Genomic DNA, 27,068 nt, shown 5'->3' with positions numbered 1-27,068 from the left:
GATCACCCACGGTGCTCCCCGACCCGGCCGGCTGAGCATCAGGGTGTTCTCATGGGCATGTTTTCGCAATGAGAACACAACCCTTCCACGAAAGCCGCCTCAGTGGGCTGGTGCCCCAAGCACTCGAGAAAGATTTCATGGAATCTGGAGGGGAGTGATAACGGCCACATTCAGTAGGGCAAACACGGAAGAATATCTTTAAAAAGACACCAAGCATTTGTGCGAGCTCTTTTAGAAGAAAATATACTCAAAATTGAGTATTTTGAATATTCTCTTTTAGCACCCGCAGACTCAGCAGCCGAAGTCCCCAGGGGAAGCACAACACTTGACTGTGACAACTGATATGCGGTGTAAGAATCCAGCAGTGTAGCAAAAGGTGAGAGGGTGAACATAAAACATGCATTCAGCTCCAAAGAAAAAACCTGAATGAGTGATGCACGCCATCTCCTTTTATTCCACAAATTCCACTTGCAAATTCTCATTGGCCTTTTCTTTTTAAAGCAAAGGTGATTGGGGCTCTCAAGATTGAACCCCTAGCGTCAATACATCAACACAATGTCGAGTGAGTGACAGACAGGGAAACACAATTCCTGAAGCAACCACCTCATTTTGTGGTGCTTCTATGAATCTTTCAGCTCATGTGCTTTTTAGGACTTCACATAAAAAGTGCAATTCTCTAAGTTTAAGTTGAGCTATTGTGCCATTTAATCACACTTGAACAAACTGATAAAATGGAAACCTGTTTGGATAAAAGCAATTGCATCGGATTGAGCTATTAAAGGTGGTCTTACAAGTCATGTGCTATAGTAAAAGTGTTTAGATGTCATAAGATAGCATTGTGTGAAGAACAAGACAAAAAGTTAATGTTTTTAAACTGATTATCTGCCATTTCATTTGTGATTTGTGTGAAAATGAATGTCATTGATATTGAAGCTTCTAGTGTTAATTTCACCAGGTAACTGCTGCAATTTGTACAACAAGCCACGTTAAAATCATTTGCAAAAATGTAGGTATTGTAATGTGATTCAATGAGATTCTATGTCGGCATAATCATAAAAGGACCCATGAATTTACAGGACCATTTACACGACCAGGTGCAACCTATGAAACAAGCAAGGTTCCATCAAAATATTCCCATGTTAAAGACTGAAAATGCAGCCATTAATACAAAAGTGACTGGGTTGACAGCCAAAAGATCCAACCAAAGTTTCAAGTTTTGGCTGGTTAACTTCGGCAGTAAGCTCCTGCTGATTGATAATGTTACCACACCATTATGCAGGCAATCTTGGGTATCGCTCACCATAAACTGCCATTTAATACTAGCTTTGTATTCAGACTCAACATATAATAGGGCTGGGTGATATAACAATATATATCGTGGTGATGATATAAAGTGTCAATCAATAGAGATTTTGCTATATTGTGTATATTGTGATATGTATCCATGTGCACAGCGTGGTCTTATCTACGTGGGCAGGGCTTCATGTGAGACGTGCATATCTGTGTTTCATGTGAGCATCGCATTTGCTTTCTCTGGAGTTGAGCAGGATACTCGATATTTACAGGAACGCGCTCATGCTACTCAATAATTATTGACCCAGGAAAAAAATAAAAAATATCCACAGAACTGACAACTCATAAACAAGAAAATTAAGAGTAGCTTGTTAGTAAAAAAGGTGTGACATCTGTGGTGTTGGTTCACAAAAGTCAACATAGAGATATATAATCTGCAAATCGTGTCGTAAAACGATAATCACTCGTAATACAAGCCATTTATTTTATTTCAAAATGAAGCATGAAGAATATTATGAAAGCCAAAATATGTGTTTTGCATTTATTCTGTCATAATTTTATTGTTGTTTATATTTATAAAAAAAAAAAATTCTGCAAGAAATGTTTACATCATTTTGGATATTTGTGGTTAGTTTTGTAGATTTTTTTTTTTTTTACTTATATATAATTTATTTATTATTATTTATTTACTGCATTGATTTGGGAAGCTCTTAACGAAAGTTTAGAATAATAATAATAAAATTGGTCAACAACATATCAGACTGAAATGTGCCATAATGTGAAATTTAGCAACCAAGTTTTAAATCATTGTTTATTAAATGTATTTTGTTTTTTACATGGACTATTGCCAATTTTCAAATAAAGAGAAAATTAAATGAAAGTAAGCATCTTGAAGTATTTTATTTACTGTCTGGATTAGGATTATCCACAAATTGGCAGTACAATATGGTTATTTAATATATTATTATTATATTTTGTTTTATAATATATTTTATTTTCCAAATAAATACTATAATGTGATATATATATTACTCATATCGTGATATAAGATTTTGGTCATATAACAATGTATAAATTACAATGAAAATAAAATAAAAAAGTTTGGTTTACAACATAAGTAAACATGAACTAACAATGGACAATACTTATTAAGCATTTTTTAATCTTAGTTAATGTTAATTTCAACATATACTAATACATTTTTAAAATCAGAATTTCAAATTTCATAGAAAATGCACTATGAACTAACATTAACAATGAACAATTGTATTTTTATTAACAACATTAACAAAGATTAATAAATGCTTATACAGTATATATACAGTATGTATATATATATATATATATATATATATATTATATTGTTCATGATACCTAATGCATTTACTATTGTTAATGGATGGAACTTTACTGCAAAGTGTTACCAAAAAAAAAATCGTAATCTTATAGTAGTTTTAACCAGTGATCGATTATTGTGTGTCGATGGCTATTATCAGTATGAAATATTCCCTATCTGCTTGAAGGACATTTAGGTAATACTTTACATGAATTTCCCTTTGTTAAGGATTTATAAAGGGGTTAATTATTAATAATACGTTATTTACAAATGCATTAAAAATAAATGCATACAAATATGAAGATGTAGCAGCATGCAGAAAATTGACACTTTCATGCAATACCTGACAAAGAGTGAGCTATTTTACCTCACATGTTGTAAATGGTTAATAACGCAAATTCAATATTAGTACCCTATGCACATGTACTGAAATATAAAGTGAACACATAAAAATTATTTATTCAGGAGTTGCCAACATTAGTAACCAATCTACATTAATTTCAGTATGTTTAATGGTGATCAGGATATATTGTAAGATGTATGCCAAAAAGTGTTTTGCAGAGGACTATAGGTAACTAGGTCTAGTTAAGTCTGGACACCAATAGGAGTAGCACCATTTCTTTTTTCGTGACAAGGAAAATGACAACAAATATTAGCCAAGATGTTATAGTAGTGAATATAAACACAATGTGAACTGTAGCAAAAGGATCTAATCTCTCGTTTTAATCTTACTTTAACAGTCTATGTTTGCTGCATTGTGACATAAATCATGAATCAGTGCATTTGATGTTTTTGATTAATACAAGTGTGCATAAGTGTATTTATAAAGCATGTATTACATGCAAGATAATTGCTCACAATTCGGCAAGTATTGCATTAAAGTCAACCTTTTTATTCATCCTGTTACAACTGCATATCAATGATTTATAAAGCATTTGTAGATGACTTGTTAGTCATTATTAAACCCCTTTATTGACAAAGGGAACATTACTGTAAAGCGTTACCAAGTTTTAACACAGAGTGATCAGTCACATGAGATTTATGACTCAGGTGATTTGCTCAAAAAAGTGTTTCCAGAACCGAGTGCCTATGAACCTCCAGGGGTACATGTGCCAGGCAATGAGAATAAGGAAGAATACAACAGACAGCTCTTTCCAGGTATATTAAACATTCCTGTAATCAACCATCATTGAACCTTTAGGGGAATGGTGAGTGTTATGGTGAATGTGTGAAGAGAGAATGTTGAGTGTGTACTTCTGGGTCAATGACATACTTCGAACGCAAGTGCCACTGTGCAATGAATGTCAATAGGGAAGAGAAGGAGAGTCATTCTGCAGTCGGAGAGCTTCATGCCACAGAAATGAGAGGTCAACACATGCTCTCTGAGTGGCCTTTCTCCTTGGAGAAGTTCCAACAGAGCTTACACCTCCCTAAAAGAAATACAAAGAAAAAAAGAAATAAGCAAATAACACAGACTTTTAACAGCAGGTTTAATTTGCTTTCACCTCATGTCGGGATTACTGCAATTACAGATTTCTGACTTGTACAAAAATGTTCTGTCTTCACTGGCCTTGTAATTTCAAGTTGAAAATGACACACCTTATAAAAGCTCAAAAGTTTCACATTTGTTACATAAATCAAAAATCAGCATCTTCAATAGTTAAAGGTGATGTAATTGTCATATTTATTTTAATTATGTTTATGATTTTATAAGACAAATGTAGGTAAGCCATTTGTAGTGTAACTCTGTGTAAATAAGCCATTAAAAGTGTAACTCTGTGGCTCTCTCAAAGCAATGCTTTGTTTGAGCATCTAGAACAGCCCGACACAGCAATATTAGTCATGTTTCCATGCAATTTACACCATTAATTTCTGCACAAAATTGCAATATCACAAAAAACAATAGTAGCCATTTATTTTGATGACAGACTTTGGCTCTTGAGAACAACCAAAGCAACACTGAAGGCATTATACCATGATATTGATGATATCCTCCGAGCTAATTATGTGTTTGCATTCAGAGGGCTCGTTGAGGCAAAGTCATATAACTATATTTCTTAATAAGTTCTATTGGAATATACTGTATTTGGTAAATGTGTTTCAACCCTATGCTCATGTCTTGTTATTGAATAAAAAAAGTATCCATGTCAAGTGAGCGTATGAGTTTTTTTAATGTGCATTTTGAAGATTTTATTCACATCTTGATGTATTCATTTAGACTTTTTATGCAATATTCCAAACTTTCCATACAAAAACATATGTATATGGAAACCTAGCAACAAACTACAACAATTTAGTGAGTTTGTTTGGGCAACCAATGGCAGGTAGAGTGTTCAGGAAAACAGTTTAAGTCATTTTGCAAGTCTTTTTTTTTTTTGTCCCATTTGGTTATGCCAGTGGCATAGAAATGACACACTTCACCTTTATAGTGTTGCCATATATATTACAAAATACTGTATATTTTCTGAGTCTGAGGATGTGCTCAGAGTAGAATCTTAGACACTTTATTTTAAGGCTTCACAATGATGTTAATAAACACTAGTTAAGTATTAATAAGACAGCAATTAATGCATAACTGAATGTAGAGTAAGGCTCTCTTAGCCATAATTTACATTTTATTCGACATCTTATTTTTTGGTCAAAAGTAGGCTAATTTAAACTCTATTTCAGAAATGAATCGTGAATTAAGACTACTAAACATCATTAAGCCAGTAATTAAGGCTAATTAGTATTCACTTTACAAAGCTGTTACTCTATTAAAGACAAATGGACCCCCTGTTATAGAGCGGATATTTTACCTATTTAAGTTAAAGTTTTGTTTTGCATTGATTAGGTGGAATTCAAGTTAATTTAAATATAATAGCCTTTACTAATTAGTGTTTACTTTGTTTTCACTAATAAATTGCAGAAGAAAAAAAACTTACCCCCTGTTATAAACTGAGAGTCAAATCTATTCAAGTTATTGGCTTGTTTTCCACTTATTAGGAGGTATTTAAATGTATTCAACTATTTGAACACAGTAATTATGACTAATTATTATTGGTTTTATTACATCTTTACTAATGAATTGCTAAAAATGAAGACAATTTGGCTCCTTTTTCAAAAGCAAAACATTTACTCACACTGGTACATTACATTACATTACCATTTTGTTTGCCATTTATTGGGTAATAACAGTATTTGCATGTCAACTTAAAGAAGTTCAGAGAGATTTATTGAATTGAAAAGTTCTAAACAAACCAATGACTTGAGTATACTAAACTTTTACTTTAGAACAGGGGTCCAGTTTTCATAAATAGAAGATTTTATTAAAGTTTTTAGTAAACTTGATTTCTGAAATTGAGCATTAATTACTTTCTACACAAACAAAGACTTGTAAGTTGTAAATTATGGCTAAGAAATCCTTACTCTAGATTCAGTTAGTCATTAATTACAGTCTTATTCATGCTTAAGTAGTGCATCATTGTGGACCCTTTAAAGAACGTGTTACCCTTAATTTTGTTATTAGAGTAATTGCAACACAACATGAATGCATTCACACTTACAAACAAATCCTTGCTGACAAATCACAGATGCATATAATGAATGAAATTTTAAAGTGATAGTTTATCCAAAACTGAATATTGTGACATCATTTACACAACCTAATATATTTCCTTCCATGGAACACAAAAGGAAATGTTAGGCTGAATGTTAGCTTCAGTCACTATTCACTTTCTTTGCATCTTTTTTCTTCAATGCAATAAAATTGAATGTTGATGGAGACTGTGAGTCCCTAATATTCTGCCTGACATCTCGAGTTTGGAAGTCCTACGGGTTTGGACAGATATAATGACCATTCCTTTAACACTGATGATATTAGAACAGTTTACAACCTGGTTTTCAACCTCTTTTCATCCAATTCACCTTTCAAAGTCATGCCTAACATGCCTTGAATGGTTGTGTTGATGATTATTAGCAAATCTAACGGAATGTCAACTTTTATTCTGCTCACAACATTGATTTTGCATCACACTGTCTGGACGTCATCGTCAAAGCAACAACAGTCTATCCAGCTCATGCCTGAGAAGGTTTCTCATTTATTCCAGAAATAAATTCACCTATAGATCTGCTTATTTGAGTTGACAGGTATTGGATGTATACCTCATGTGCGCTGTAGCAAATTAAATTAGATGGTCTTTTATACAAATCAAAACTTTTTTTGTAGTTTAATATAGGAAAAGTTTACCCTCATGCTGTTAATTTTTGCTGTGGAAAACAATATTCATTTTGACAAATTTAAATGTAACTCATTCCATACAACATCCACGCACGTGAAGACCACAGCTGTCAAACTCCAAAAAGGATAAAATGTCCTATGGGCGTTGCTGGGCTTCGAATGTTTTCAGTAAAGCCCCATATGTGTTTTATCATATTGTAAATGAAGGGATAATAATATATGTTCCGAAAGTGACAACATGTGTGTGTGTGTTTTTGTTTTTAAGTACATTGTGTTGAAAGCACAGAATTTCTAATCTGTAAGCATACCTGAAGCCCAGACAAAACTTAGCAGGACAGATGTAACATTTAAACCTTTATCCTAAAGTGTAAAATATGTTGATATTTCATCAAAGGATGGCCCCATACAGAATCACACAGGTCTGGGCTAAGCTCTGAATATCCACTGACACTACAAAAGCCCCTGAAATGCCAATAAACTACTTTTTACATGTAGATACATGAACACCTCTCCAGGAGTTGAAATTTGATTTAGGTCGTGCATTGATCCAGTAGTATTGTCCTAAGGGAGATAATGTTGTCTTAGATGACCTATGATGAAAAGTGCTGAGAAAGCTGATGAATTGCTTAGCTTTTTGACACTAGAGAAAACTACAGAAAGGAAAAAGGCTCCCTGAGAAAGCTTATGTCTGGACATACTTGTCCCAAGCTCTGAATCAAAAGAATGCATTCAAAACATTTATGCTATTGCGTTAACAGTATGAACAGAGTATATTGTTGCTGTCCGATGAAAAACACATATCTCCACTTTTGACAATTTTGACTTTTTACAATTTACGGAATGCGCCAAATGACCTCTTCCTACTGTTTGAATTGTGCATCTAAATGACCAATGAAAAGGTGTTTAATCTGTTTAAGAATTTCTCCTTCCTTGAGAAGTGTCCATCAAAACCATGTATGTCCCACACTTATGTTTTGAAGAGCGTCAACTAATTTACCTCAGCTGACCAGCTCTGTGATTTCCCTGACAACCAACGTCATTCATGCTCACACAATGTCAGATGGCTTTAAAAAGTAAACTATTCCAGCCATATTTGGTTGCCAGATTTCCATTTTTGCGAAATCACGAGTGAAAGTTGAATATGGACCCGGAAAACACATCTCAAAACCGAACTGTCCACTCAACAACTGGACTAGAAACCTTAGTCATAAAACTGACTTGTAAATAGTAAGTGAAAGCTCAGATTATATCCAAAATTAAATTATCTTGCAATCGTTAACCTACCAACTGAGTTCTGGGAACACAAACAGTTAGAATCGAGTCTGTAACTGAACATGCGCCACTGGAACCCCTGATGAGAAAACCGTGTATGTCCACGTTCCTAACAAAAAAGTCCAATTAAAATATTGAACAGTTCACTAACAGATGTGTAATGATAGAATTCTGTTTATGGTGCTAAATGTGACTAATTATGTTATTTTTGTTTCATTTTGTATGATTTGCATTAAATAGAGTTTTTCCATGCTCTTGAAAAATACTTTTTTTGGAGATTTTTTCATCAGACAGCGATGATATACAAACTAATTGAAGGAATTACAAAGACTATATTTATTTTCCACCAACATGGTGCTAGTACATAACCTTCACCATAACGCAAACAAACATTGCACATTTTAGCATTTGTTCTTATATCTTATGGCTGTTTTACACCAAGCACAGGTTTAATTTGGTTTCTTCCAGATTTTAAAACTCAAAATGTATGCTTGCGGCCCTTGAACGCTTGATACAGTAATAACCCTTCTACTTACAGTATGCCATCACACACTAGCTTTGATGTAATGCTCTGAAATTATTTAGATAGATAAAAAAAAATAACAATAATAATTGTAACGGATATTAATATTCATGAGTAATATTCACAATGTAAAGTATGTATTTCACTTATCCTTCCTGTTAAATTTTTATTATTTTACTTTACACTAATTTGGTTAAGAAAATATTGTAATTTAGTTTTGGACATTGTTAATGTTTATTTGGGGAAATAAGTTTTGATTTATTTGAGCTGACGTTGTGACGTCATTGCCGTTCAACTTACGCTGAGTCCTCAGACTGCTTAGAGCATGCTGAGGAGAGGTAAGCGGTTATAGGTGCTCTTACAATATAAGCCCATAAAAGTTTTCTGGAGTTTGATTAAGTTCATAATATGCAGTAATATTATTGTTAAAATTGTTAAACATGTCTTAGGAAGTGTTTAATTAATGGATGGATAGGATTCGATGTTTTATCATCGAGTACAGCAGGTGAGTATGGTTGTGTGTGCGTTAACAAAACGTGGTGATTTTAACTGACTGATTAACTGGATTTTAATCTGTGCAGGTGATAAAATCACAGCGAAAACCATTTCTCATTGCTGTATTCTCTTTAAACTATCCAGGTATGGTTTATATTTTTCAATATTTCAAGTATATTGATTTTGTATTAATTTGTTTCTTTTCTAAACTATGATTGGTTTAAGATTAGTTGTAAAAGGTTATATTGTATGTTAATGTAATGGGCTGTGATAATTTATTTTGTATGTAGTGGTTGTAATGTGTTTTATACATTGTAATTTTGATATGTTATCAAAATTATGATGTTCGTCCTCAGACTGCTTAGAGCATGCTGAGGAGAGGTGATAAAATCACAGCAAAAAACATTTCTCATTGCTGTATTCTCTTTAATCTATCCAGTACCATCTACATGGCTCATTGATAATAAATCTCCAGTGAAGCAGCAGTTCCAGTGTCACGAGTCTTCTTACAAATCAAACACAACGCAGAGCGTAACGGTAGCCAGAGGGAGCCGGTTACAGTGGTGCCGTGACCCGGATGGAGATGAGCTCATCCGCTAGAATCTTCATCCAAGGATCAATGCCGTTTGATCGCCGGTGGACGCTAAACTTCACCAAGGTTTCAATGACCAGTAACACAAATAGGTTAACTTTCACCGGACTGGACACTTCACCTCATGATTAGTGCCATTACTTTTAATTCTTTTTTTTTCTTTTGACATTCTTTAATTGTTTACTGTGTTGGCGCTCAAGAGCTTTTTTTATATACATTTGCATTTTACATTACGTATTGATTAGTGACTTGTATGTTAAAGAGAAATTATGGCACATGGTCTCAATGCAGATCATTTCAATGCTGATAGCAACATGTCAAATTCAAGTTTTGGAAGAGGTAGACTTTTCAGTGATCGTACATTCACACCTGTTGCAGGAAGGGGTAATGTAGAATGAGCATCACCTGAACTTTGTTCCACTCGAGTAACCGAACAAGCACATAGTCAGCTACAGGGTAATCCATTATCAGTCTGCCCAGATTTAACTGATCCAGCATGGTATAATTTTATTACACACATTGCCCAGGAAGTGGGAACATCTATAATGTCTGCACAAAGTGGGGTAGTGTATAGGGAGAGAGACACCAGTAAAGCACAGACTCAAAGTTTAGGTGCAGGTCAGTCATTCGTAGAAGCACCCTCACTTAATCTGACAGGCGTCAAACTAGTCATGCAGTCTGAGGCAAAAGAGCCCCCTGTCTTCCGAGGGGATGGAACAGATAAGTTCAGTGTGCATGAGTGGGAGGATTTAATGGACACTTATCTGCGGAAAAGAGGTATACCAATATTGGAGCATCATCATGAAATACTTTCAAGGTTGATGGGTAAAGCCAAAGACATTGTTAGGATTACCCTTCGCAGTAACACCTCCCTAAGACCTTCCGAGAACCCCAAAGTGATCCTTGATATCCTGAAACAGCATTTTAGCGAAGTCAGATATTCCTATATGCCCTTAGCTGATTTCTACGGCACAGTGCCTGTTGTTGGAGAAAAACCAGTCGAATACTGGGTCCGGATAAATAAGTCTGTGGATGTTGCAGAGGAGGCTCTAATTAGGCTTGGGCGACAGATGGACAATCCATGTCAGGAGGCAGCCATGATGTTTGTCAAACACTGCCCAGACCAAACACTGTCAGCCATTTTCCGCTTGAAAGCACCAGATAAGTGGACAGCGAGTGAGGTTCAAGAGCATCTTGATAGGTATCAGACTGAGCAAAAAGAACAGTTGGCAGTTAAATCAAAGCACAACTTTGTCGTGGGAAACGTTACGACTCATACCCAGTCACCTATGGAGGGCGAGGTTGACACTAGTGTTTCTCTTGTCGTGTCTACTGATAAAGTCATTGCAAGTACCCCAGCACATTCACAGAATGATAATAACTGCATGAAGACTCTTATCGGTTTACTTGATCGTGCTCTTTCTCAGAATAGTCAAGCAGAGATGAAGCACTCTCGGCTGAGCCAACCCCCTGTGAGAGCATGTAAGGTATGCCATTCCCCTGAGCACTCAACTTTAGCACATTGCCGACGACAACGACTGTGTCTTGCTTGTTTCCAACCTGGCCACATAAAGAGGAATTGTGCAAATACAGGTTGTACAGCTATCTTGAGGTTTGCCAACTTTAAACTAGCTGACTCACACCTAGAGAGGGAACGTGTGGGTAGAGTGGAGCAAACCCTCGAAAATACTGATCTTATGCAAGTTTACGAAAGTGCCTGTGCACAAGCTCCTGTTGAAGTTAAATCGCACAGAACATGCAATCCCTTGAAGTGTTTGACAAATTGTTTTATGCACCCGTCTGTGTCAATGACAAATCCCAGATGATGGGAATGTTGGACTCAGGATCCATGGCTTGTACTTTCAGTGAAGCAGTAGAGAGCAGAATGCTGAGTGAAGGTTTGTTGTCGAATCCCACACCATTGCCACAGGAAATAATGTTAGTAGGCTGTGGAGGTAAAGCCACCAAGCCAAAATGCATGTATGAAGTTGAGTTGAAAGTGTATGGCGAGAGCTGTTTGGTACCTGTTCTAGTTGTGTCAGGACAAAGGGACGACTTAATCATTGGCACTAACGTGATTAAGTTCCTCATGCATAGGATGAAGATCAGTGATGATAATTGGAGGATAGTATCTAACGGTGTCTCAGAGCCATCTTCATCATGTGAACGATTTTTGGATGTCATGGCAAATACTTGCCGTTGGAGAGGCAGAGATCCACCTGATAAGGTTGGAACTGTTAAGCTTCAGCAGTCCGTTACCCTTATGGCTAAAACAGAGCATCTTGTCTGGGGAAGGTTACCGAGTAATACTGCTATGTCACTAGGGAGCACTGTAATAGTGGATACCACTTCTTCCAGATCCATGCCACGAGATATCATCGTTGGCCGGGTTATTACACCATTGTGGGGAGATCGTTGGGTTCCTCTAAAAGTTACCAACCTTTCAGACAAACCTGTCACCCTATAAAGAAATCGTAAGCTTGCAGACGTGTCCCCATGTCTCGCAGTGGAAGATTTTGAGCTGTTGCAGGGTTTCAATCATGTACAATTGCCCACACCTGAGAATCCTTGTCAACCTGCTGCCACAGCGGATCTTAAACAAAGATTAAAGGCCGTAGGCCTCAACGATATCGACATCGACACATGCTCTGTCAAGGGCGCAGCAAAGGAAAAGCTCGTTCAGTTGCTTGAGAATTACCATGATGTATTTTCTAAGCATGCTCTGGACTGCGGGGAGGTCAGCGGTTTTGTTCATCGTATCCGTTTGACAGACGAGCGTCCATTCCGACTGCCATACCGTCAAGTACCCCCCGCTAACTATCAAAAATTACGTCAAGTTCTCTCAGAAATGGAAGAGCAAGGAATAATTCGAAAATCAGTGAGTGAGTAAGCTTCGCCTTTAGTTCTAGTATGGAAGAAAGATGGCGGTCTGAGGATTTGTACAGACTTTAGATGGCTTAATGCCAGGACCACTAAGGATGCGCACCCGCTTCCACACCAGTCTGACTGTCTAGTTGCTTTGGGTGGAAACACTCTCTTCAGTACCATGGACCTAACATCAGGGTTTTATAACATCCCCATGGCTGAAGAAGATAAGAGATACACAGCGTTTACTACTCCAGTAGGACTTCATGAGTACAACAGGATGCCTCAAAGGTTGTGTAATAGCCCAGCGTCGTTTATGCGCATGATGTTGAGTATCTTTGGAGACCTGAATTTTAGTAGTTTGTTGTGCTATTTGGACGACATTTTGGTGTTCGCGCCTGATCAGAATGCGGCTTTGGAGCGGCTGGAGGTAGTATTCCAACGATTGAGAAACCACAATCTCAAGTTAAGCCCAAAAAAGTGCCATCTGATGCGGGCTACTGTTAAGTTTTTAGGCCATATCATTGATGGAAATGGTGTCTCTGTTGATCCCTCATAGGTTGACGCCATAGTCAAGCTGTCAAAAGCTGATCTCATGGAAGAAGATGGAAGTACACCATCGGTAAAGAGGATTAAGTCTTTTCTGGGAATGCTTCTTTATTACCAACATTTCATCCCAAACTGCTCCTCTGTAGCCAAACCGCTTTTCTCTCTAACCGCTGGACAGAAAAAGAGGACAAAGGTCAGAACTGAGACTAAGGCAGGGACATACCGAAAGCTCAAGCCCATTGACTGGAATTCAGAGTGTGATGATGGTCTTTCTAACCTGAAAAAGAGCCTACTACACAGTGTGGTCTTAGCACATCCCGACTTTTCTCTTCCATTAATCTTATCAATTGATGCTTCTCTGGATGGTCTTGGAGCCGTGTTGTAGCAAATACCAGCAGGCGAGGAGAAAGCTCGTCCCATTGCATTCACAAGCAAGTCCCTAAGTAATTCGCAGAGGAGGTATCCAACTCACAAACTCGAGTTTTTAGCCTTAAAGTGGAGTGTGTGTGAGAAATTCAGTCATTGGCTGAAGGGCCATACCTTTACTGTACGGACGGACAATAACCCGCTCACTTATATTGTAACCAAGGCTAAATTAGATGCTTGTGAGCAGCGTTGGGTGTCCAAGCTTGCTGCATATACTTTTGACCTCAAATGTATTGCCGGGAAGAAGAGCACAGTGGCTGATGCTTTGAGCCGAGATCCCTTTTCAAAAACAATCAGTCGGAGGCTCATTACGGAGCGATACGGCAGCTTGCTTACTGAAGCTGCAGGTGTAACTGAAGATGAAATCCAAGACACTTTCCATTTACAAGTAAACAGTCTTCTTGTGTTGGGTCAGCCGGACTCTGCAGTGTCCTGTGATCACGCAGCAGTCAGAACTCAGTTGAACCTCCATAATCAGTGGGAGAATGTAACTGAACTGAGAGCTATGCAGGCAATTCAGTCCATTCAGAATGCCGTACCGTTTAGGTATGACACTATTTCAGCAATCCCCATTGAAGAGATCCAACATGGCCAAGAGTCAGATCCTGTCATTTCAAAACTTTTGCCTTATCTGAGTCAGAAGAAGCGACCATCAAGGCGAGAAAGGGTTGGAATGGATGCTATGACTCTAATTCTTTTTAAGCAATGGGATCGGCTGAAGATTCAAGATGGGATAGTTTATCGTGTCTCTAAAGACCCTCTAAGCCAGCACAAGAGGTTTCAACTTGTGCTCCCTTCAAGCCTCAAGATTAAAGCCTTAACTGGTGTACACAATCTTGCTGGACATCAGGGACAGTCAAGAACTCTTCAGTTAACCCGACAACGTTTTTTTTGGCCTAGAATGGATCGTGACATAAGAGACTACGTCAAGGGTTGTCAGAGATGTATATTGGCCAAAACACCAGAGCCATTTGCACGAGCCCCACTTGAGAGCATTAGGACTTCTGCCCCTATGGAACTAGTTTGTTTGGATTTTTGGAGTGCTGAGGACAGCAACCAGCGTTCCGTAGATGTATTGGTTGTGACTGATCACTTTACCAAGCTAGCCCATGCCTTCCCTTGTGTGAATCAGAAGGCGAAACAGATCGCAAAGAAGCTGTGGGATCACATCTTTTGCGTTTATGGTTTCCCCACACACATTCATACTGATCAAGGGACCAACTTTGAAAGTACCCTTATAGCCGAGCTGCTCAAGCTGGCAGGAATTGAGAAATCCCACACTACAGCATACCATCCAATGGGAAACGGTGGGACCGAGAGGTTTAATCGGACCTTAGGCAATATGCTTCTTTCTCTGCCTCTCAAGGAGAAACATAGGTGGCCCGAACAGATACAGACTTTGACGTTCACATATAATGCCACTGTGCATGAGACTACTGGTTATCCCCCATTTCAGTTGATGTTTGGTCGCATTCCAAAGCTTCCTGTTGATGTCATGTTTGGACAGGTGTTGCGTGACCCAATGATTGTTGATCATAGTAGCTATGCAAAAACCCTCATGTCTTACCTGGATGAAGCAGCTCGCATTACTCAAAAACACACTGAAAAGGAGCAAAGAAAGCAGGCTAAAGGTTACAATCGTAAAGTCAAGGGCACATGTTTGAACATCGGAGACAGAGTACTCCTTGCAAACAAGAGTGAGAGAGGAAAGAGAAAACTCGCTGATAAGTGGGATCCTACTGTCTATATTGTAAGGGACCGGAACCTTCAGACAAACATATACAAGCTAATTGACGGGAGGAGGGAAAATCCAAAGTCGTGCACCGAAATTTGATTCTGGATATCAGTTTCCTACCCGTTGAATCACCTCAAGATGACAAAGATATGCAATCTGATGCTGACAATGAGGAGAGTGAGTCTTGTGTGTCTGAGTTGTCTGATTCGTCGGAAGAAAATAGTTCTGATGATAGAACTAGGGCATGGGAACTTGAAGGTCAAGAACAGATTGGAGATCAAGAATGTATGGATGATAATGTTCTGGAGTCTGATCATTCAATTCATGATCAAAGAAGTATCGTTGGTCAAAATCTCAGTGAAAATGAGGCTGTTAAGGGTTCTGATCAAGTATTTTCCATAGAGACAGAATCTTCTACTGGAAATCCTGACTCATTAATAGAAACTGTAGTTGACACACACGATAGCTGTATTACTGACACACAAGCACAAATTCCAACTGACGTATTGGGTGTTAGGACCCGTGCAGGGAGGGTAGTCAGAAAAGTAAATCGGTTAATTGAATCAATGGCACAAAGACCATTTTATGCTCAGAGAATAGGGTCATCTTTAACAGGGAGATCAAGTTCATTTCTTTCTTTGTTTTAAAAGGTATTTGTTTCTCTGAAAACTCTGTGAAGAGTGTGTACGAGATGTGAATTTCATGAAGTGTGAAATAGACTAGATTATTGTATGTTGTACAAGGCAGCATACTATTCTAAGGATGTCTGAGACTTGATCAACCTTGGATTTTTCTTAACCTGTAGAGCAGGTAACTCACTATGTTGAATTACGAATGAGATTTGTTGTAAATCTGGTTCTTTTGGATCAATTTTGTGTTATTTGGTCAGGATATTAGTGAAATTCAGGAGGGGTGAATGTAACGGATATTAATATTCATGAGTAATATTCACAATGTAAAGTATGTATTTCACTTATCCTTCCTGTTAAATTTTAATTATTTTACTTTACACTAATTTGGTTAAGAAAATATTGTAATTTAGTTTTGACATTGTTAATGTTTATTTGGGGAAATAAGTTTTGATTTATTTGAGCTGACGTTGTGACGTCCTCAGACTGCTTAGAGCATGCTGAGGAGAGGTAAGCGGTTATAGGTGCTCTTACAATATAAGCCCATAAACGTTTTCAGGAGTTTGATTAAGTTCATAATATGCAGTAATATTATTGTTAAAATTGTTAAACATGTCTTAGGAAGTGTTTAATTAATGGATGGATAGGATTCGATGTTTTATCATCGAGTACAGCAGTTGAGTATGGTTGTGTGTGCGTTAACAAAACGTGGTGATTTTAACTGACTGATTAACTGGATTTTAATCTGTGCAGGTGATAAAATCACAGCGAAAACCATTTCTCATTGCTGTATTCTCTTTAAACTATCCAGGTATGGTTTATATTTTTCAATATTTCAAATGTATTCATTTTGTATTAATTTGTTTCTTTTCTAAACTATGATTGGTTTAAGATTAGTTGTAAAAGGTTATATTGTATGTTAATGTAATGGGCTGTGAAAAATTATTTTGTATGTAGTGGTTGTAATATGTTTTATACATTGTAATTTTGATATGTTATCAAAATTATGATGTTCGTCCTCAGACTGCTAAGAGCATGCTGAGGAGAGGTGATAAAATCACAGCAAAAAACATTTCTCATTGCTGTATTCTCTTTAATCTATCCAGTACCATCTACATGGCTCATTGATAATAAATCTCCAGTGAAGCAGCAGTTCCAGTGTCACGAGTCTTCTTACAAATCAAACACAACGCAGAGCGTAACGGTAGCCAGAGGGAGCCGGTTACATAATCATAGCAATTAATTCACACACATGATATTTGTAAATAAAATAATTTTACTTTGACAATGGAAAAAAAGAGTGCTTGGGGAAGCTGAACATCAAAGGCTTTTAATTTATTCAAGGTATTTTATGTATTTTGGAGCAATTTTATAAAATTATAACATGGCTGTAACATTTACAATTTGTTTTATTAAGTATCATAAACTAACAATGACCAATACTTTATATAGCATGTTTTAATCTTGGTTAGTGGTAAGTGAAATATTATTGTTTTAAATTTATGTTAGAATACAATGCATTAACTAATATTAACATAAACAATTTTAAATGTAAATTAATGTATTATTATATGTACAACTTAACATTAACCAAGATTAATAAATGCTGTAAAAAATATTGTTCATTGTTAGTTCATGTTAACTATTGTGTTAACAATTTATTTACTATTATGTGAACCCTATTGTAATAATGTAGGATTCAAGATGGCTGCTTCCGCTCACTCAAACAAATAAGGACATGTGATCTCTGCTGATCTGTGTTTCATGTGTTTCATGGCTAAATGAAGCCATCCCGAACAGCGCATTACATCTGCCGGGCGTCCAGGTGTCCAGTGTAGCGAATCAGCTCTACGAAATATTAATAATCAATCATAGCTTGTTATAATCGATTATGAATATTTGGATCAGTTACTCGGGTTAACTTGATTTAGCTACATTAACATTACAACCAAATACTCGGTTCATCCCGTGAACACTCAATATTGGTTATTAATTAATTAATTAATAGAAATGTAAATTTCCGGGGCAAGGGAAATGTCTTTCTTACTAAGTATTAAGAGCAAGTAGTCAAAATCTATGATTAGTGACTTTAGATATGAGCTTGAGACACAGACAACTTTACATGTGACATGAACAAGACTTTATTAACTAGACTAAACATTTAAACTACTCTAACATACATATACATACATGCATACAGTTTACCAAGGGAAAGAGGGCTGAAGCAGAATACAGGAAGGCAAGAAGTTATAGCATTGTTTGAAGTTCAGCAGATCAACAGCCTGAGCAAACCATCATATTAGTTCTGACACGCCCTTTTAGAAAGGGGTAAGGATACTTAATGTATCAAATAATGAGACTAAGTTTGATACTTGCATGTCCCATTTGAATTAAACTGTCCTGATGCAATTTGTTGAGGCTCCAGTTGATCTTTGTTGATGTTGTCTTGATGAGAGAGAACCAGTGGGAGTCAGAGGATCTTTGGTGAATGGAAAGACAAGGCCGTAGCCTGGCGCATGCTTGGGAGTCCTTGGGGGCCTTCTAGTTCAGCATTATCTTCATTAGGACTTCTCAGGAAGGACCAAGAGAGTAAGAGAGCACGAGGCTCAGAGAGCTAAGAGAGGGCTAAGAGGACCAGAAAGCAAGAGGACAAGAAGCAAGACAGAGAGAAGGGCCGGTGTGGATGCAATTTATAACCTTAGAAAACGTGTCCCACCTCTCATTGGCTCGACCAATAAGAAGGGTGGAAGTTCCAGGCGGGAATTTGGTTTATTGCTCTTTGTTCTAAGGGTGCTCATTGCATGTGCACCCTGGAGGGGTGGTAGCCGATGAAGAAACTAGGAAATATTCTTGTAATACTAATTTGTTGTTGTTATCGACATATCATGTACACAGTCATTTCTATCTTCAAAATACCAAGTTATAGAGACCAAATATGCCACACATATGATTTCGGTTAACCATAGTATGCAAAGTCTGAAACATTAACCCATTAGAGTTTGCAAGAAAACATAGACCAAACAACATAAAGGAAAATCATGAGATGGAACATTAGATACATGTCAATACATTTATCACATGGATATATATATATATATATAGAATATATAGGATTAAAAGGGTTAATTTCTCCTCAGTAAGAATTAAGTGAGAGTCAGCACTCTCTGAACATTCCTTTGGAGGTCGTAAAAGTCTCCTTATCAGCCCTGTAACCTGAGACTTGGTTCTGCCAGGGTGTTCGTTTCATTTGGGATGTTAGTTTCGGAGGAGTTTCATAGACCTTTGTATATAATGAATAATTAGTGTGTGTCTGGTTGGTTCAGACCCTACACCAGAGTGGATCGCATTGTGGAATCGTCAGGGAAAACGAGAGGTGGTGGAACATGCTTTTACATCAGCAAATGTTGGTGTACAGATGTAACAGCATTGAAGTAGATGTTCTATCCTAAATTAGAAGTGTTCTTCTTCAACTGAAAGCCTTTCTACTCGCTGTGGGAGTTTTGCTCATTCATTCTGGTAAGTATTTATATCTTACAAGCCACAAGCATGGGCGAACACAGCATTGCAACAGCTGGCTGATCACATCACAGATATGGAGCAACAACACCAGGACTCAGTTATTATAATTCTGGGAGTTTTTTGAAAAGCTGACCTCACCTGTGAACTGCCAAAATACAAACAACACATCATATGCCCCACCAGAGACAAAAATATAACTACAATAACTACAAGCCTGCTTTGACTGCACTGAATGGAGTGTTTTTGAAGCTGCAGGCACCAATCTGGATGAGCTCACAGATACTGTGACATCATATATCAGTTTCTGTGAGGATATGTGCTTCCCTACTAGGACATTTTTATCATTCAATAACGATAAACCACGGTTTACAGGAAAACTCAGACAGCTTCGTCATGCCAAAGAGGTTGCTTACAGAAGTGAGATAAAATATTGTTCAACCAGGCCAGGAACACACATACTAAGCAAATCAGAGTGGCTAAAATAAGCTTGTTTTCTGTTGTTTTCAGCCAACGAACCAGCGTGGAAAGGCCTGAAAAAATCACCAAGTACAAGACACCTCCCCCCGCTCTGTAGAAGTCAACTAATGGCTGATGAACTGAATGTGTTTTAGTGCAGGTTTGAAAAGCCCATTCTCACTCCCTCCCCCACTCTGATCTTCACTTCACACACACACACACACACACACACACACACACACACACACACACACACACACACACACACACACACACACACACACACACACACACACACATACTTGTTGTGTTTCCATGTTTTATGGGGACTTTCCATAGACATAATGGTTTTTATACTGTACAAACTTTATATTCTATCCCCTAAACCTAACCCTACCCCTAAACCTAACCCTCACAGAAAACTTTCTGCATTTTTACATTTTCAAAAAACATAATTTAGTATGATTTATAAGCTGTTTTCCTCATGGGGACCGACAAAATGTCCCCACAAGGTCAAAAATTTCAGGTTTTACTATCCTTATGGGGACATTTGGTCCCCACAAAGTGATAAATACACGCTCACACACACACACACACACACACACACACCCCTCCTGAAACCCCTCACCTTCACCCTCCTGCTACTCAAACTTTACTTATGATCTGTGAGGAGGATGTGTGCGGAGTGTGTTTTCAGGAACAAAAGACTAGGAAAGCTTCAGGCCCAGACTGAGTTTCACCTGCCTGTTTGAATGTCTGCGCTGACCAAATTGCCCTATCTTTACACAGATCTTCAATAGATGACTGGAGCAGTGTGACGTTCCCTGCTGCTTCAAACACTCCACCATCATTCCGCTCCCCAAAAACAAAACAAAAAAAATTACAGGACTTCATGACCACAGACGTGAGAGTGACAGGTCTGTAGTCATTAAGTCGTTTGAGAGACTGGTTTTGGCCTACCTGAAGGACATCAATGGATCCTTGCTGGACCCCCTTCAGTTTTCTTTCCAAGCAAACAGGTCTGTGGATGATGCAGTCAATGTGGGACTGCATTATATCCTGCAACACCTCGACAGACCTGGGACTTATGTAAGGATCCTATTTGTGGGCTACAGTTCAGCCTTCAATACCATCATATCTGATCTTCTCTCAACCAAACTGACCCAGCTCTCCATGCCCACCCCAATCTGTTGATGGATGTAAAGGGTTTCCACTGAGGAAGGGACGGAAACAGCAACAGGTTTCAGGTAAGGTTGCTTTTTAATTCTCAAATAATAATTTACACACAGATTCAACACAGTAGCTTCTTGGCCTTTGTGTCGGGCTCTGCCCTTGGGCTCTGTTGCTGCTGCTTTTTATGCCGCTCTCCTCAAGCTACTGCAATTAGAGACAGGTGTTAGACATAATTTAGCTCAGGTGTGAGCGCCCTTACCGCTTTTCTCTCCCGGACGGGCGCTTGACCACGCCCCCACTGCCACAATGGATCTCTAGCTTTCTGACATATAGGCAGTGCTAGTGAGACTGGAGAAACTCACATCCAGGACCCTCACTATTAGCACTGGTGCTCCTCAGGGATGCGTTCTCTCTCTGCTGCTCTTCTCCCTGTACACGAATGACTGCATTGCAAAGGATCCCACTGTCAAGCTCCTGAAGTTTGCCGACGACACCACGGTCATCAGCCTCATCAACAATGGTGACAAGTCTTCATGATGAGGTTGAACAGCTGGCTGTCTGGTGTGGTCACAGCAACCTTGAGCTGCTGAATACGCTCAAAACAGTGGTGATGAGAGTAGACTTCAGGACTGCTGAGAGGATTATTGGTGCCCCCTGCCCACTCTGGACCCCACACACCCTGCCCAATCCCTCTTTGAACTGTTGCCTTCTGGTCGCTGCTACAGAGCACTGATCACCAGGACATCCAGGCACAAGAAAGTTTTTTACCCTCAGACCATTTTCCTCATGAACAATTAAACTGCCTCAGAACTCCCCTATAGTGCAATAATGTAAATAATTATCTCATGTACATATGTAAATTCACATATTTAATTCAATAACCATACATACCACTAACTTGCACATACATTACCACATGCACATGTACTTAAGCCTTTCTGTTATATGTTCTATTATTTGTATGTCTATTTATTACTCTTACCTTGTTTTATATTATGTCTCACTGTTATGTTCTGTGTGCACTTGTTTCTCCAATCACCCAAAAAATGTGTACATGATAACACTTGCAGCTAATTCTGATTCAGATTCTAACTCAGCTCTGTAGGTCCATACAATGCAAGTGAATGGTGACCAAAACATTGAAGCTCCAAAAAGCACATAAAGGCAGCATAAAAGTTCTCCATATGACTCCAGTGGTTTAATACATGTCTTCTGAAGCACATAACAGTTTTCACTATAAATCTTGATATCAGCAGTGTAGGGAATTTGATTGTATAAATGTACAAGGTACGGATTAAAGTGCCGCAATTCTCCACCATTAAATGTAGGAACAGTATGTCTGAGCTACGAATTAAATTAAACTCTCCTTATTCTACATTATTATGTAAAGAAATTTATAATGGAATTAATCGCGTTCGACAACCACTATAAATTAGATAAATGACAAATAACTAGATTATTTGTCTAAATAAAATTCTCTACCATTAAAATTGTGATGTCTTGTTGTATCTGCTCACAATTTCTATTGTATAGAATTAGCTTTAATAAGTGAATTATAATTAATTCACTTATTGGAGTAATATTATTCTCATGGCTTATTGAAATTATATTACACATATTTAGGTATAGCTTTGAAGAGAAATCTTTTAGGAACAGGGATGATATTATTTCTCAAAATGTACCACAGTCAAATCATCTTTGAATACAGACAAACTTTACTACTATTCTAAACATAAATCTAATCTAACACATACAACATGAAACAGGTTGGTGAGTAGTGACAGAATGTGAAGTAAACGATCAATACAGAGAAAATTAACTTTATGGAGTCTGTTGACAATGACTTTAAGAACCATTTATCCTTCTTTGAGTCTAAATCGATTTGCAATCGGATAACATCTCCAGTCTTTCGCTCAAAGTGCTGAGATGTACTTGCATGTCGTTGCATTTCCTTGTGTTGCATTTCTTGTGTTTCGAAAGTTTGACCTCTATTATGATCGTGGGAAGTTATTGTCTGGATGGATGATGAGGTGGACTTTGCTTCCTCATGACTTCAGGTTTTGAGTTTCCATGGGCTCTACATGGAAGAGGCAAGAGAGCCATAGAAGAGAGGAGACCAATCAACTGTTCCAAGAGGGAGTTCCAAGTGCAGAAGTTCTAAGCATAGAAGAGGAAGAAGAGCAAGTTCTTGCTTGGGTAGGAAAGTTTTGAACTGAAGTTAAGCCTTTTATAGTTATCATTCTTAGTAGAATGAGATGAATCATACAAGATTAAAGATTAGAATTTTAGGGCTCACAGATTAGGAGCGGGTTTGTTTATTAGCAATAATTCATAATTTTCATAGATATTAATTAATATCAAAGATAATCATTAACTATTAAAATTAATGGAACATTGATTAGACTTAACATTAGCTTATTGATCCTTCAAATTCGACAATCATCAAAGATAATTGTAAATTATCAAAATCAATAGAATATTAATAAGGATTAACATCGCCGGGGCACCACCCTGGAATCAGGGACTAATAACCAGACAGTCTCAATATTAGATTGTCCTCTTAGGAAAATCGATGTCCGTAGATTATCAAAATTCCAAAGGGAAACATTGAAGGTTTGAATTCGAGCACTGGCATCCCCTGCCAGCCTTTGACACGTGTATGCAAAACAAACCAAAACACTTCTCTTTGAAATATAACAAAGTTTATTGATGCAGTAATATCAAATAATAATCAATACAATGCAGTCAATAAACTTCCGACTTACAACTATAAACTAAACAGTGACATGATTAGATATAGTAACCAAAAATAAGCATATTGCACATGAGAGGACGTTATGTGTGTGTATGTGTGAGAGGGTGTGTGTGTGTGTGTGTGTGTGTGTGTGTGTGTGTAAGGAGTGATGTGCTCAAAAAGGCGGACATGACTCTCGTGAAGAGTACGTCACATGAGATTTCCGGCCAGAGAGTATGGCCACGAATGTGGGCGGAGAGATGCCGGATAATGGCGTCTGCCCATTTACCACGTGTCTCCGCTTGTTCGTTAACTTGGGGACAAAGCTGAGCTTTATCACAAAGTTATCTACTAGCCAAATCTTTGTGAGGGGTCGTGCGTGTATGTGTGTGGTTAGTACAACCGAGAGTGAGAGAGAGAATAAAGTGGTGGCGCTGAAGCCGGTTTCCCGGTCATGGAAGAGAAGGCAACTGTTAGTTTATCACTCAGAGACGTGGTGAGCGGCTCGTAACCTGTCCCGCGGCCTTTGGTCCTTTAATGGATAAACACAGTGTGGCGGTCTCACAACAGTCCAACGTGGTTGGATTACAACACAGCAAACTCTCATTTGTGATAACAGTTTGTTACATTAATAGCTTGAGTATTATTAGTGGTCCGTGAACTGTACAAACGATAAACTTGATCCACAAGAATAACACACCTAACTATTCTATCTCTGCCAAGACGTTAACCTCTTACTTGGATCACGTGAGGACGCATGTAGAATGTATTCATCTGTCGTTTGACTCCGACTCGGTTCCTTGAGGCTCGGGTGATGACGCGAGACCGTTTCCTTGCTCTGTCTGCGGTCGGTATGGCTGCTGATTCTCGGCGGGCTGGCGGAGAAATCAGCTACGTCAACTTGGTTGAAGAGGGAAGTGGATTCTTCTTTCTTCACTTCTGCAGGAAAACGGATGAAGAAGTCTCCTTCGGATCCGTTTAAGTGTTCAGTGGAACACAGAGTAATCTCAACTCGTCCAGCAAGATGGAGATTGTAAGGCCGCAGTTTCAAGTCGTACGTTACTTCCTTGTGCAACGAGGCAACACCTGAGAGCAGTGATGACTGCGTCTACGCACGGCAAGCAAAGTAAGAAGTAAGGTACAGAACGATTTTCAAGCTATTTCTACTCCTGATGACATCATAGTTGAGGTGCGTTCTGTTGAGTGCCTCATCCAGTAGGAGTTGAGAGTTCCATCCTTTGGAATTTCACACAGTTGTAAAGTGAGCAAGGCTTCTTGGGATTTGTAGTCGGTTTTGTACTCCCTTTGTTTGATTTTGGCACGGTTTTTATCAGTAAGATTTATGACTTTGTTTTTGTAGGCCTCAGTCCGGCTTTACGACTGTGTTAGGCCTGCCTTTGTCTTGTATCTGAATACATGAGGCCTAACATGATCATACATTTGTCAGTAATAAGTGATTACAAATCACTACACATATTTTAAAAGGTACATCATAAATCCTTAATTTGTAAGTTATAGAAGTAATCACAAGTCAAATACGTTTTCTGAATTATCTAGCAAGGCTAGGCATTGTGTAAATTGTGGGTTTAAATGCATTCTGTATATTTTAGAGGGTTAACTCAGCGAAGTACAATGTTCATGGATTCCTTTTTAGCTGCTGTTGCAGGATAATAATCACAATGTCTCGTGATCTGATGAGTCTAAGTGTAGCAAATTGGTTTATATCGGAGGACAAAACAGAGTGTGTTCTGAGTCTTTCTCGGGAATTCCAGGGAGTGGGTTCTCTGTCTTTTATTGCCTTTAACCTTTGCACTTAGGGCCTCTTGGCAGAGAAGTTCTCAATTCATGTGCGATCTGGAAAAGTCTCTTTTGTTAGTTTTATTGGTCAGCTCTGTCATTACACATCCTAGTTTGATATTATGCAGGCATGGGAGAGACAGTCTCCTTCAGCAATTTAAGTGCCAAAGATTTGTTTTTATGACTCTCTAATGATCTGTGGAATGTGGTGTTGTGTTCATTTGATGACTTCATTCATGGATAATCCTACAGCAGTCTCCTAGGTGATCATGGTTTTTAGCTCGATTACACTACCTAGCACCTTCTAGCGCTATGTGAATATGTCGAGCACTAGGAAGTGTTATTAAGCTTGAAATCATAATCCTATACTGTATTGGCAAGATGTATAGTGAAACATTATTTATATTTTGGTCTGTGCTCACCCAAAATGTATTAGACTGCTTCAGAATACATTGATTAAACCACTGGAGTCTTACATATTTATTTTATGATGTCTTTATGTGCTTTTGAAAGTTTCAAAGTTTTCTGACCCATTTACTTGCATTGTGTGGACCTACAGAGATGTGATAGTGTTCTAAAAATCTTTGTTTGTGTTCAGCCAAAGAAAGAAATTCATACACATCTGGTTTAGCATGAAGGGGAGTATATGATGAGAGATTTTTAGTTTTTGGGGGAATTATTTATTTAATAATTTTGGAACTTTTTTGCATGGGTTTCCACTGAATGTAAAATCTGGGTCTTGAAACAAAACTAGTTGAAAACTGCTGTAAGTTGAGATTTTCAGCACTAAATATGTGGATTGTTTTTTGTTTTGTTTTATGACTGGCTTTACAAAAGCACATCTAATAATGTCCACTAAATGCTCATCTACAAACGGAAGCAGATAAACACACACACATCTTAAAGGTATCTCACATTGTGCTGTGCAAATCCATTAAGATATGATAGATATGGATGGCTGTCTTGGAGGCATTCAACATTTCCTGACATACCTGAGAGGGGCAGTAATTGAATGATCATTACACCAAAGTTATGGCAAAGGGCTGCTTGAAGATGGGAAAATATGGGAATTTGGGTTGTGCTGACATTTAATGCCTTTGATTTATGAGAGAAAAACGTTCCCTCATGCGTCAGACACTTCAGTGGGCAATAAAGTGAAGAGCTGGTCGCCTGCAGGTAGTTCCTGTGAAACTAGCGCACACACACACACACACACGCACACACACACACACACACACACACACACACACACACACACACACATATACTCATTAATGTCTGGGTCTGAATGAAACATCTAATTTAAAAGCCAGCACCAGGCCCACTATGATTTCATTGTTAGACAAACACACAGACTGAATGTGTATGAGAGAGAGAGGAGATAACTTTTATGTTTCATTTATCCTGCGGCAGGTTCTTTATAGTGGCATTCAGCCTTCCTTTCCTTCATTCCAT

At 38.0% G+C, this 27,068-nt stretch overlaps 1 protein-coding gene across 1 annotated transcript in view; it reads right to left on the bottom strand.

Moving 5' to 3' along the window:
- Positions 1 to 2,668: 2,668 nt before the first annotated feature.
- LOC127624736 (gamma-aminobutyric acid receptor subunit alpha-6-like) overlaps positions 2,669 to 27,068 on the bottom strand; it is a 56,243-nt gene continuing 31,843 nt past the window's right edge. Inside the window, exon 10 of the mRNA XM_052099591.1 lies at positions 2,669 to 4,059. Coding sequence (XP_051955551.1) covers positions 4,050 to 4,059 — 10 coding nt within the window. The 3' untranslated portion in view covers positions 2,669 to 4,049. The remainder of the gene's footprint in view (positions 4,060 to 27,068) is intronic.

Source organism: Xyrauchen texanus, chromosome 31 (assembly GCF_025860055.1).
Source record: "Xyrauchen texanus isolate HMW12.3.18 chromosome 31, RBS_HiC_50CHRs, whole genome shotgun sequence".
NCBI lineage: Eukaryota > Metazoa > Chordata > Actinopteri > Cypriniformes > Catostomidae > Xyrauchen > Xyrauchen texanus.
Note: the sequence above shows the minus strand (reverse complement) of the source record. Positions and strands in the feature narration are given on the sequence as shown.